The 12,557-nt window shown below is 31.5% G+C and overlaps 1 protein-coding gene across 1 annotated transcript; it reads right to left on the bottom strand.

The window, feature by feature from the left end:
- Positions 1-1,860: 1,860 nt before the first annotated feature.
- LOC139511730 (ubiquitin-related modifier 1-like) lies at positions 1,861-12,288 on the bottom strand. The gene is made up of 5 exons (XM_071298772.1): positions 12,110-12,288; positions 9,812-9,882; positions 6,002-6,083; positions 5,001-5,049; positions 1,861-2,139 (listed from the first exon to the last, which is right to left on the bottom strand). Exons 1-5 carry the CDS (start codon positions 12,136-12,138, stop codon positions 2,071-2,073), a joined length of 300 nt encoding a protein of 99 aa, XP_071154873.1. The 5' UTR covers positions 12,139-12,288; the 3' UTR covers positions 1,861-2,070.
- Positions 12,289-12,557: the final 269 nt, after the last annotated feature.

Here is a 12,557-nt window from a genome sequence, read left to right as displayed (position 1 = left end):
TTCAATTTTATAGTCTTATTTTGATAATGTAAATCCTCAACATCAAGGTTCTTCCATTTATTAGTCCCCTATGGAGAAGTCCAAGGGCACTTTAGGTTTACACTCCAAATAACTCAGTTTTCCTCACTTTTTCTTGTCATGGTTGAAAATAGATAAAATTCATTATTGACCAAAAAAATATATATTAACAAGTAGTTTCTGGTTGAGTGCAAAGGCTGGAATGTCTCGCCTTCTTTACTAACCATTGATATTAGGTTTATCCTCCTAAATGTAAAACTTTTCATCAACTACGGCATCAATTTAACATGATTCAAGAAAATGAGGCCAAGGTCAGATAAACTAACTGGAAATACATGTACACCTTTTATTAATTAAATACAATAAATATGCTTACACATTGAAGAATCAAACTTAGATTGCTCATTGTTGAAGGCCGTACCATGACCTATAGTTGCTTATTTCTTGTGTCTTTTGGTCTCTTGTGGAGAGTTAGCTTATTGGCAATCATACCACATCTTTTTTATATTAACCAGGAAAACTTGAAATTTATCAATGAACCAAGAAAATGAGGCCAAGGTCAGATGAACCCTGCCAGACAGACATGTACACCTTACAACCATAGCATACTTTAATATAGTTGATCATTTGCATATACATGTGGTATCTAAGAAACAAACTAAACTAGGAAAACTTATAAAGATTGACCAACGAACTATGATAATGAGATCATGGTTAAGATGATAATTGTAAGACAGACAAAAACACCTTACCTTCCATACACAAATATAGTTGACTTAAACCTATAAGTATTAGAAAAGCAGACCAAAAACCTAGTTATCATTGACCAATGAACTGTAAAAATGAGGTCAAGGTCAGATAAGACATGCCAGACTGATATGTACATCCTAAAATATTTTCAAACACCAAATATAGTTGACCTTTTGCATGGTTTTAGAAAAACAGCAAAACACAAAAACTTATCTTTAATCACTGAACAATGAAAATGAGGTCAAGGTCAGATGGACATGCACACCTTAAAATCATTCCATACACAAAATACAGTAGACCTATTGCATACAGTGTTAGAAAAACAGACCAAAACACCAAAAAAAATAACAACTGAACTATGAAAATGAGGCCACGGTCATATGGACACCTGCCAGTAGGACATGTGCACCTTACAATCATTTTATACACAAAATTTAATGGACCTCTTGCTTAAAGTGTCCGAGATATGGACTTTACCATGATAACTTAACCTTGTTCACTAATCCATGAAATGAGGTCAAAGTGATAACTGAATGACGGGCATGAGGACCTTGCAAGTACACACATACAAAATAAAGTTATCCTATTACTCTTTTATAAAAAGAGAGAAATTAAGAATGCTAAAAATTTTAATTTTTTTTCCAAGTAGTCACTGAACCATGAAAACCATAAGGTCAACAACAATAGACATGAGGGACTAAAATCTCATAACATAAGGCATCTACATACAAAGTATGAAGGATCCAATTCTTCTACCTTATGAAATATTAGGCTTTTAAAAGGTTAGATATCACTCTACAAAAACCAGGACTGATTCAAACAGAAAGATTTAGAAAGATAAAACCTTATAATCAGCATTATAATTAAATAATAGTAATACATGTAATACTAAACATCCACGCTGAATATAAATTGTAAAATTCAGTCAAGGATTGACAATGTTGCAGGTGTTTTCTAGCAACATTTTATACAAATATACTGCTGTTGCCAGATCAGCATCTTTATTTCTCATATTCTGCAGCTTTTGTTGTAGGCAGGAAAAGAAAAACACACTATGGTAGAAGTAATAACTACTTTAAAAAGAAGAATTGATTATATTTCTATTGGAATTTTCATTCATATATATCAGTTAATAATGAATCACAAATTGTTTAGAAGAATATAAATTGCTTTTCTTGGTAGCTTCCAACAAATCCATGTAAAATAGTTTGAAATCATTCCTAACATAGGATACTCTCAAAGCATTCCATACACCAAATATACCAAATCATATTGAGTTAAATTCATCTGTCAATGGAACAATCACCCTCCATGTAGAGTAGATATAAACACTATTCTGTCATTTGGCTGTAAACTGTAATCCAACTCTCCCTGTAAACAAAACAATATAAAACTAGAATTAGACGTGGGATAAAAGATATAAACTAGAGGCTCTAAAGAGCCTGTGTCGCTCACCTTGGTCTATGTGCATATTAAACAAAGGACACAAATGGATTCATGACAAAATTGTATTTTGGTGATGGTGATGTGTTTGAAGTTCTTACTTTACTGAACGATTTTGCTTCTTACAATTATATCTATAATGAACTTTGCCCATTAGTAACAGAGAACTATATTTGGTAAAAATTTACATAAATTTACCAAATTAATGAAAATTGTTAAAAATTGACTATAAAGGGCAATAACTCCTTAAGGGGTCAATTGACCATTTAGGTCATGTTGACTTATTTGTAGATCTTACTTTGCTGAACATTATTGCTGTTTACAGTTTATCGCTATCTATAATAGTATTCAAGATAACCAAAAACGGCAAAATTTCTTTAAAAATTACCAATTGGAGGGCAGCAACCCAACAACCAGTTGTCCAATTCATCAGAAAAATTCATGGCAGATAGATATTGACTTGATTAACAATTAAACTTCTTGTCAGATTTGCTCTAGATGCTTTGGTTTCATAGTTATAAGCCAAAAACTGCATTTTACCCCTATGTTCTATTTTTAGCCGTGGCGGCCATCTTGGTTGAATGGCCAGGTCATCGGACACATTTTTCAAACTAGATACCCCAAAGATGATTGTGGCCTAGTAGTTTCAGTGGAGATTTTGTAAAAGATTACTTAGATTTATGAAAAATGGTTAAAGATTGACTATAAAGGGCAATAACTCCTAAACGGGTCAACTGACCATTTTGGTCATGTTGACTTATTTGTAGATCTTACTTTGCTGAACATTATTGCTGTTTACAGTTTATCTCTATCTATAATAATATTCAAGATAATAACCAAAAACAGCAAAATTTCCTCAAAATTACCAATTCAGGGGCAGCAACCCAACAACCGATTGACCGATTCATCTGAAAATTTCAGGGCAGATAGATCTTGACCTGATAAACATTTTTATCCCACGTCAGATTTCCTCAAAATGCTTTGGTTTTTGAGTTATAAGCCAAAAACTGCATTTTACCCCTTTGTTCTATTTTTAGCCGTGGCGGCCATCTTGGTTGGTTGACCAGGTCACGCCACACATTTTTTTAAACTAGATACCCCAAAGATGATTGTGGCCAAGTTTGGATTAATTTGGCCCAGTAGTTTCAGAGGAGAAGATTTTTTTAAAAGATTACTTTAATTAACGAAAAATGGTTAAAAATTGACTATAAAGGGCAATAACTCCTAAACGGGTCAACTGACCATTTTGGTCATGTTGACTTATTTGTAGATCTTACTTTGCTGAACATTATTGCTGTTTACAGTTTATCTCTATCTATAATAATATTCAAGATAATAACCAAAAACAGCAAAATTTCCTCAAAATTACCAATTCAGGGGCAGCAACCCAACAACCGATTGACCGATTCATCTGAAAATTTCAGGGGAGATAGATCTTGACCTGATAAACATTTTTACCCCATGTCAGATTTGCTCTAAATGCTTTGGTTTTTGAGTTATAAGCCAAAAACTGCATTTTACCCCTATGTTCTATTTTTAGCCGTGGCGGCCATCTTGGTCTGTTGACCGGGTCACGCCACACATTTTTAAAACTAGATACCCCAATGATGATTGTGGCCAAGTTTGGTTTGATTTGGCCCAGTAGTTTCAGAGGAGAAGATTTTTGTAAAAGTTAACGACGCCGGACGACGGACGACGACAGACGCCAGACGACGGACGCCGGACGCCGGACGCCAAGTGATGAGAAAAGCTCACTCGGCCCTTCGGGCCAGGTGAGCTAAAAAACATGGCATCTTCTTTTAAAATTCTCCATCTTCATGCTTTTGCCCTCATGTCATGACTTCTTAAGAAACATCATTTATAATATGTTATTTATAGATAGTCACTCAAATGTGATGATTTCTATTTTATATTATTCCTTATAGCCACAAAAAGTAGTGTGTCATGTCGATATGTTTTTAATTTCAATTAAGTGTACCGTACAATAATACCGGGATCTATTAATTAAAGATTACATGAAATAAATTATTAGTACAAGGCTAGATACATGTATAAATATCACATTTGCTATTACTTTGGTGTCTACTTCAAGTTTTTTCAATTTCAAGATGACAAAACTGTGTATAAATTAATACAAAGAGAAGGTTAATAATACATTTATTTTACTCTGATATACATAACACATGTTTCCCAAAAGTTTTATATCATTAATTTATAGAAGTAACCATTATCCCTTATCCATGAAAATTGGAACCCCCAAAAATAAATGAATCCACAATATTCTTTTATTTTAGCAGAAAACTGATCCAGTGCGTAAACGTTGGCACTACAATTTCAGAAAAAAGAAAATCTTACAATAATGTTACATGTAAGCATATTTATCAAAGCTACCAAGATCCTGTAGTTCAGCATTTTTTGTTGGTTCATGTCTTGTTTTTGTTGTTGTAAACTGTTTTGTTATTAATAAGTTACTTTTCTAATTTGAAGTGTTTTACATATTTTATGTCAGGGCCATTTAGAGCTGAGTTTTTCTCATTGTTGAAGGCTGTACAATTGCCTATAATTGTGTTCATTCCATGAATTTTATTTCTGGTGGATAATTGTCTCGTCATGCTCATTGGCAATAATAACACATTTCCTTAATTTTATATTATAATAAAAATTTATTGAGCATCTTTTGCTGCTATAAATGTATATATAATATATAAGTAGTATTTTGTAATAAAAACATGTTCACAATACATAAATGCTTTCATATTATAGATAAGATAAATAATAATAAAACATACCATTAATTCCCAATCTGCATCATTTACTAGAACCAATATACCAGGACGCCTGTAAATAAAAACATCTAGTTATTTTGGAATTGGGAATACAATTTTTTTTGAGGATTGAAAGAGTCTATAAAACCCATATTGTATGGTAAGCTTTAAAAGTCTCATGAATAGCATAAAATAAAGCAATAGGAAACCACTCGTCAATCATAATTTAGTACACCAGACATGTGTTACATCTTAATAAGACTATTCAGTAGATCTCGAAACAAAAACAGCTGGAAGGCCGAATGAATAACTAAGTTGAAGAAAGAGCATAGGAAACCAAGAGTCCATAAACATTAATGTGCGTATTGTTATGGGTTTACTTTTCTACATTGGCTAGAGGTATACAGGGAAGAAATGAGATCTCATAAACATGTTTAACCCCACCACATTTTTGTGCCTGTCCCAAGTCAGGAGCCTCTGGCCTTTGTTAGTCTTGTATTATTTTTAATTTTAGTTTCTTGTGTACAATTTGGAGTTTAGTATGGCGTTCATTATCACTGAACTAGTTAATATATTTGTTTAGGGGCCAGCTGAAGGACGCCTCCTGGTGCGGAAATTTCTCGCTGCATTGAAGACCTGTTCGTGACCTTCTGCTGTTGTCTATTCTATGGTCGGGTTGTTGTCTCTTTGACACATTCCCCATTTCCATACTCAATTTTATTAGTTAATTTGTGATGCTTATTTGGGAGGGTTACAGATGTGTAAGGATGAGTTTTTACTTACATATACATGTAATAGCGGCACAGACTTCCCGTATATATTTTTGATATTTTGAGTTTGAGTTATATTTTTTGGCAAATATAATATCAATAGAGATTGAAAAAGGTAAACAGATTAATAACTTAGAGTAGTGCTGATGATAAAATTCCTAATTGTCCTTTTGGATAACATAATTTTAAAACAATGTAAAGTATATTCATTTGTTCTTAGGATTTTTAGCTGAAACGATTACAAATAAAACTTACACAGTTTCTCCTTGCATAAAAAGTTCTGGCCTTTCTTTCAGCAAATTGTCTCTTACCCATGGCAGCATTGTTTTGATAGTCCCTGTTAATATAATTTAATGAGACTTTATATTGTATGTTGTCACTTACATTGGAACATTCATTTGTGTACTGACTAGAATTTCTTACAATAAATATAACTAGAGGCCCTAAAGAGCCTGTGTCGCTCACCTTGATCTATGTGTATTTTAAACAAAGGAAGCAGATGGATTCATGAAAAAATTGTGTTTTGGTGATAGTGATGTGTTTGTACATCTTACTTTACTGAACATTCTTGCTGCTTACAACTTTCTCTATCTATAATGAACTTGCCCCAGTAGTTTCAGTGGAAAATGTTAGTAAAAATTTACAAATTTTATGAAAATTGTTAAAAATTGACTATAAAGGACAATAACTCCTTAGGGGGTCAATTGACCATTTCGGTCAAGTTGACTTATTTGTAAATCTTACTTTGCTGAACACTATTGCTGTTTACAGTTTATCTCTATCTATAATAGTATTCAAGATAATAACCAAAAACAGCAAAATTTCCTTAAAATTACCAATTCAGGGGCAGCAACCCAACAACAGGTTGTCTGATTCATCTGAAAATTTCAGGGCAGATAGATCTTGACCTGATAAACAATTTTACTCAATTCAGATTACTCTAAATGCTTTGGTTTTTGAGTTATCATCCAAAAACTGCATGTTACCCCTATGTTATATTTTTAGCTGTTGCAGCCATCTTGTTTGGATGGCCAGGTCACCGGACACATTTTTAAAACTAAATACCCAAAAGATGATTGTGTTCAAGTTTGTAATAATTTGGCCGAATAGTTTCAGGAGAAGATTTTTGTAAAAGACTACTAAGATTTACGAAAAATGGTTAAAAATTGACTATAAAGGGCAATAACTCCTAAAAGGGTCAACTGACCATTTCGGTCATGTTGACTTATTTGTAAATCTTACTTTGCTGAACATTATTGCTGTTTACAGTTTATCTCTATCTATAATAATATTCAAGATAATAACCAAAAACAGTAAAATTTCCTTAAAATTACCAATTCAGGGGCAGCAACCCAACAACGGGTTGTCCGATTCATCTGAAAATTTCAGGGCAGATAGATCTTGACCTGATAAACAATTTTAAAACTTTAAGATTTGTTCTAAATGCTTTGGTTTTTGAGTTATAAGCCAAAAACTGCATTTTACCCCTATGTTCTATTTTTAGCCATGGCGGCCATCTTGGTTGGTTGGCCGGGTCACCTGACACATTTTTTAAACTAAATACCCAAATGATGATTGTGGCCGATTTTGAATTAATTTGGCCCAGTAGTGAGGAGAAGATTTTTGTAAAAGTAAACGATGACGGACGACAGATGACGACGGACACAAAGTGATTGGAAAAGATCACTTGGCCCTTCGGACCAGGTGAGCTAATAAAAGTGTAATTTCTGAAAAGATGAAACAGAAAATCATTTTGCACCAAGATAATAGGCTCTTTTTATTGGGTCCAAGTTCTGTAGGAATGGGAAACTTAAAATTTGATGGTTTGAGAAGACAGGGTGCCACCCTCTCTGCTCCTGATAGAACCATGCAACAACTTAATGAGAGGTCCATTGATGACCTGTTGAAAGGCCACATTTCTTACCTTAACTAACATACAGTACCCTTATTCTCCAGGTTCAGGCCACATTTTCTCGTTATTCTTTTCGTGGCTGTCCCATGCCAGGAGCCATTTATTCAGTGATTGTTTTTTTACTGTCTTTCATGTTTGTTTTATTCCATTGTTTTATGATATATCAGATTGTCTTTTTACTGTCTTTCATGTTCGTTTTATTCAATTGTTTTATCATATATCAGATTGTCTTTTTACTGTCTCTCATGTTTGTTTTATTCAATTGTTTTATCATATATCAGATTGTCTTTTTACTGTCTTTCATGTTTGTTTTATTCAATTGTTTTATCATATATCAGATTGTCTTTTTACTGTCTTTCATGTTTGTTTTATTCAATTGTTTTACATGTATCATATATCAGATTGTCTTTTTACTGTCTTTCATGTTTGTTTTATTCAATTGTTTTACATGTATCATATATCAGATTGTCTTTTTACTGTCTTTCATGTTTGTTTTATTCAATTGTTTTATCATATATCAGATTGTCTTTTTACTGTCTTTCATGTTTGTTTTATTCAATTGTTTTATCATATATCAGATTGTCTTTTTACTGTCTTTCATGTTTGTTTTATTCAATTGTTTTATCATATATCAGATTGTCTTTTTACTGTCTTTCATGTTTGTTTTATTCAATTGTTTTATCATATATCAGATTGTCTTTTTACTGTCTTTCATGTTTGTTTTATTCAATTGTTTTATCATATATCAGATTGTCTTTTTACTGTCTTTCATGTTTGTTTTATTCAATTGTTTTATCATATATCAGATTGTCTTTTTACTGTCTTTCATGTTTGTTTTATTCAATTGTTTTATCATATATCAGATTGTCTTTTTACTGTCTTTCATGTTTGTTTTATTCAATTGTTTTATCATATATCAGATTGTCTTTTTACTGTCTTTCATGTTTGTTTTATTCAATTGTTTTATCATATATCAGATTATTGTTTTATCATATATCAGATTGTCTTTTTACTGTCTTTCATGTTTGTTTTATTCAATTGTTTTATCATATATCAGATTGTCTTTTTACTGTCTTTCATGTTTGTTTTATTCAATTGTTTTATCATATATCAGATTGTCTTTTTACTGTCTTTCATGTTTGTTTTATTCAATTGTTTTATCATATATCATATTGTCTTTTTACTGTCTTTCATGTTTGTTTTATTCAATTGTTTTATCATATATCAGATTGTCTTTTTACTGTCTTTCATGTTTTTTTTATTCAATTGTTTTATCATATATTAGATTGTCTTTTTACTGTCTTTCATGTTTGTTTTATTCAATTGTTTTATCATATATCAGATTGTCTTTTTACTGTCTCTCATGTTTGTTTTATTCAATTGTTTTATCATATATCAGATTGTCTTTTTACTGTCTTTCATGTTTGTTTTATTCAATTGTTTTATCATATATCAGATTGTCTTTTTACTGTCTCTCATGTTTGTATTTTATTCAATTGTTTTATCATATATCAGATTGTCTTTTTACTGTCTTTCATGTTTGTTTTATTCAATTGTTTTATGATATATCAGATTGCCTTTTTACTGTCTTTCATGTTTTTTTTATTCAATTATTTTATCATATATCAGATTGTCCTTTTACTGTCTTTCATGTTTGTATTTTATTCAATTGTTTTATCATATATCAGATTGTCTTTTTACTGTCTTTCATGTTTGTTTTATTCAATTGTTTTATGATATATAAGATTGTCTTTTTACTGTCTTTCATGTTTGTTTTATTCAATTGTTTTATCATATATCAGATTGTCTTTTTACTGTCTTTCATGTTTGTTTTATTCAATTGTTTTATCATATATCAGATTGTCTTTTTACTGTCTTTCATGTTTGTTTTATTCAATTGTTTTATCATATATCAGATTGCCTTTTTACTGTCTTTCATGTTTGTTTTATTCAATTGTTTAATGATATATCAGATTGTCTTTTTTAAATGTTTCATATTTTGTTATGTTTGGTATTTTTTGGAAGACTATATATACAGTTAGGTTTTTTAACCAAGTATCAAATAATTCCATTTGTTGTTCCTAAATGTCAAGAAAAACTTGTATTCATGTCAATATTGACCCTTTCTATCTATTAACAAACATAAAACTTACATGGATTTGAATTTTCAGGTAATACAACTTCAAGTTTCTTCTTGTTATCAAACAAAAGTTCTGCTCCTCCACTGAAAATACACATGTAGAAATGAAATTAGTTTTTTAAATATAAAAAGCCTTTTGTCCTGTCAAAATTATAAAGGACAGTTACTCTTATTAATCAAAGGATCATCAGAGTTGTAATCCAGCCGTTATTAATCTGACATGTACATCCACACATCTAAACAATTACATGTTCATTAATTTTTTTTATTAAAAGTATAAATATTCTATTTAAAGCATTTGTTGTTGCAAAAGATCAATTAAATATTAGACTTAAGATTAAAATGTCATCTGTATAGGGGTCTCAAAATTAATGGAAGGAAATGATACTGATTTGAAATGGTTGTGGTAGGAAATAACTAGCTACATGTATGTATTTTTTGGACATATTTTGATTTCTCTTCTCAGCCAGCGGTAATACTTCAAGTCATGTAATATTTACTTGTATTTATAAGTAAATTTGGAAAATTTAGATTTTCTTATTAAGGTTTGAATTATCTCCCTTTCATCTTCTCCAAAAGTTAACTTTTTACATTTACAATCTTGTAAATTTTCAAGATATGAGAGGTCAAAATATTCCTACCGGTATACAGTGTTGCTTCTGGTTTCATATTAACATTTTTTTAATCAAAGTTTTTTTCAAGAGCTAAACGAAGAAATACTTTAATACGCTCAAATAAGTTACAAAAAATATACTTTGCACAAATGCAAAATTTTCAGATAACCCAAGTTTTTGGTGGGGTTAAGTTGTGTTACTGCCTTAAGTTTTCTATGTTGTGTTTTGTGAAGTACTGTTGTTTGTCTGTTGGTCTTTTTCAATTTTGGCCAGAATCTGTTGTCAGTTTATTTTCGACTTAAAGAGTTTGAATGTCCCTTTGGTAACTTTGGCCTCTCTTTTACCAGGTTGGGAGCATACCACTCAATATGATGACTATCCCTTTAATATCAGGGGTTATTTTCAAGTGTTTGTTTTTGTTGTAAAAAAAACTTCTTAGTATAAAAGGGCACATATTTATATTATTTGCAGAAACTTTCCCCCAAGAACTATACATCTATCTGGCAAATGTCTGGTATTTAATTATCAAAACATTTGCAATATTCACAGGCTTCAAATCTTCTTTATTATTCAAAATAATGGGAACCCATGGCCTCTTCTAGAAAAGTTGTAAAAATGTAATGAACTTTCCCCTTTTTAAGTAAAAAAAAAGCCTAGTTTTTCTTTTTCTTTTCTAATACAGCAAAATGACACCTTGTCTGAGGGACACTGTCTTATTTAAACAATTGAGGGATATCCCGTATATAATTTGGGGGTTGTTTCCAACCTGTTTAAGGTTCATGTGAACCCTTTGGCTGCATTTTCACCTCAAAATTTACTCTGAGTACAGATGAACCTGAGCATCTGATGAATTTTTAAGGCATAGTATGCCCTAGATAAATAAATTTAAAATTTGTTTATTGTTTTAGAAAAATAAAAAATTAACAGGATTTTGCAGTGCACTTTTTTCACTCCTCCAGAAGGTGCCAAAATAAACTAAGTTGGGAAAGAGGTTTGAGAACTTCACTTAATTGAAGTGAGCTGTATTGATTGACATGGACAATAGATGACATTCCCCAAATAGATATCAGAGGGTCCTGATCATGAAATCCCAGGCTTAAATCCCTACATTCGAAAAAAGAATTGTGGGATCCCAAAAGGATCCATCCCGAAATCCCCAGCTTAACCCTCTTGCTGCCGACCGTTTTTCAAGGTTGCATTTCATGTGCCAGAAAATACCACAGCTCGACGCTAGTGATGTAACATGCCAAACAATGATGTAGTTCGATATATGACGTCACGACATAATGACTGTTACATTTGGGACCCATTGGAGAAAAACATTGCACTTTTTAATCTTTGGTCTTTTAATTGAAGAGATACAGCAATGAAGTGAAGCTTGCATAAATTTAACCGTGGACATATGTGTCCCTCCGGCAGCAAGAGGGTTATAAACAACCAATCCTGACGTCCCAAAAAATAGGTCCTGTTCCCCCTCCTCACAGATGTCAAGGCAAAAATAAAAATAGCCTTAAAAGATGTAATAATCATAATTTTGGACCGGGGACTTCAGTATAGACTGTCCCTGTTTGGACTAAAGCATAGGCACAATGTTACTTATGAAAAAAAGTGAAAATATATATTCTAAACAGAAGGGCTAGATATATTCATGACTAATATAAGTATAATGTCTCTAGTTAAAACCATCATGCATTCACCTAAGTTCTATTGTTACAGGACATGACATTCTGAATCTGTTCTAATCTATGGTGTAATGACAGAGTAATCTTTAGATTTTACAAGTGAACAAATATTTTTCTTCTTTTTTTGACAGCCTGGTTTCAAAACCATTCAATATATTTCCCTTTCTTCAACGATATCGGAAAAGTACCAGTTCAGTTAAAATAAAAGTCCTATATTATCGGGAAGGAAAAGCAACAATTCCGTATGGGTTCAATTGTCTATTCTATACCATTTATTCCGTTAGGTGTCATTCCGTGACAGTATTATATATGTCTCTGATGATATTCAGCATGTGACCAACTCTTACCATGTCATGACGTAAACATCTAAACAAAGGCAGAGACATATATACATATATATATGATATGTGTATATATGTCTCTGACAAAGGCATATAAATATTATTATTCAAAACTTAGGTTT

This window comes from Mytilus edulis, chromosome 2 (assembly GCF_963676685.1).
Source record: "Mytilus edulis chromosome 2, xbMytEdul2.2, whole genome shotgun sequence".
Taxonomy (NCBI): Eukaryota; Metazoa; Mollusca; class Bivalvia; order Mytilida; family Mytilidae; genus Mytilus; species Mytilus edulis.
The sequence above is the reverse complement of the archived record's forward strand: the minus strand, read 5'-3'. Positions and strand labels throughout refer to the sequence as shown.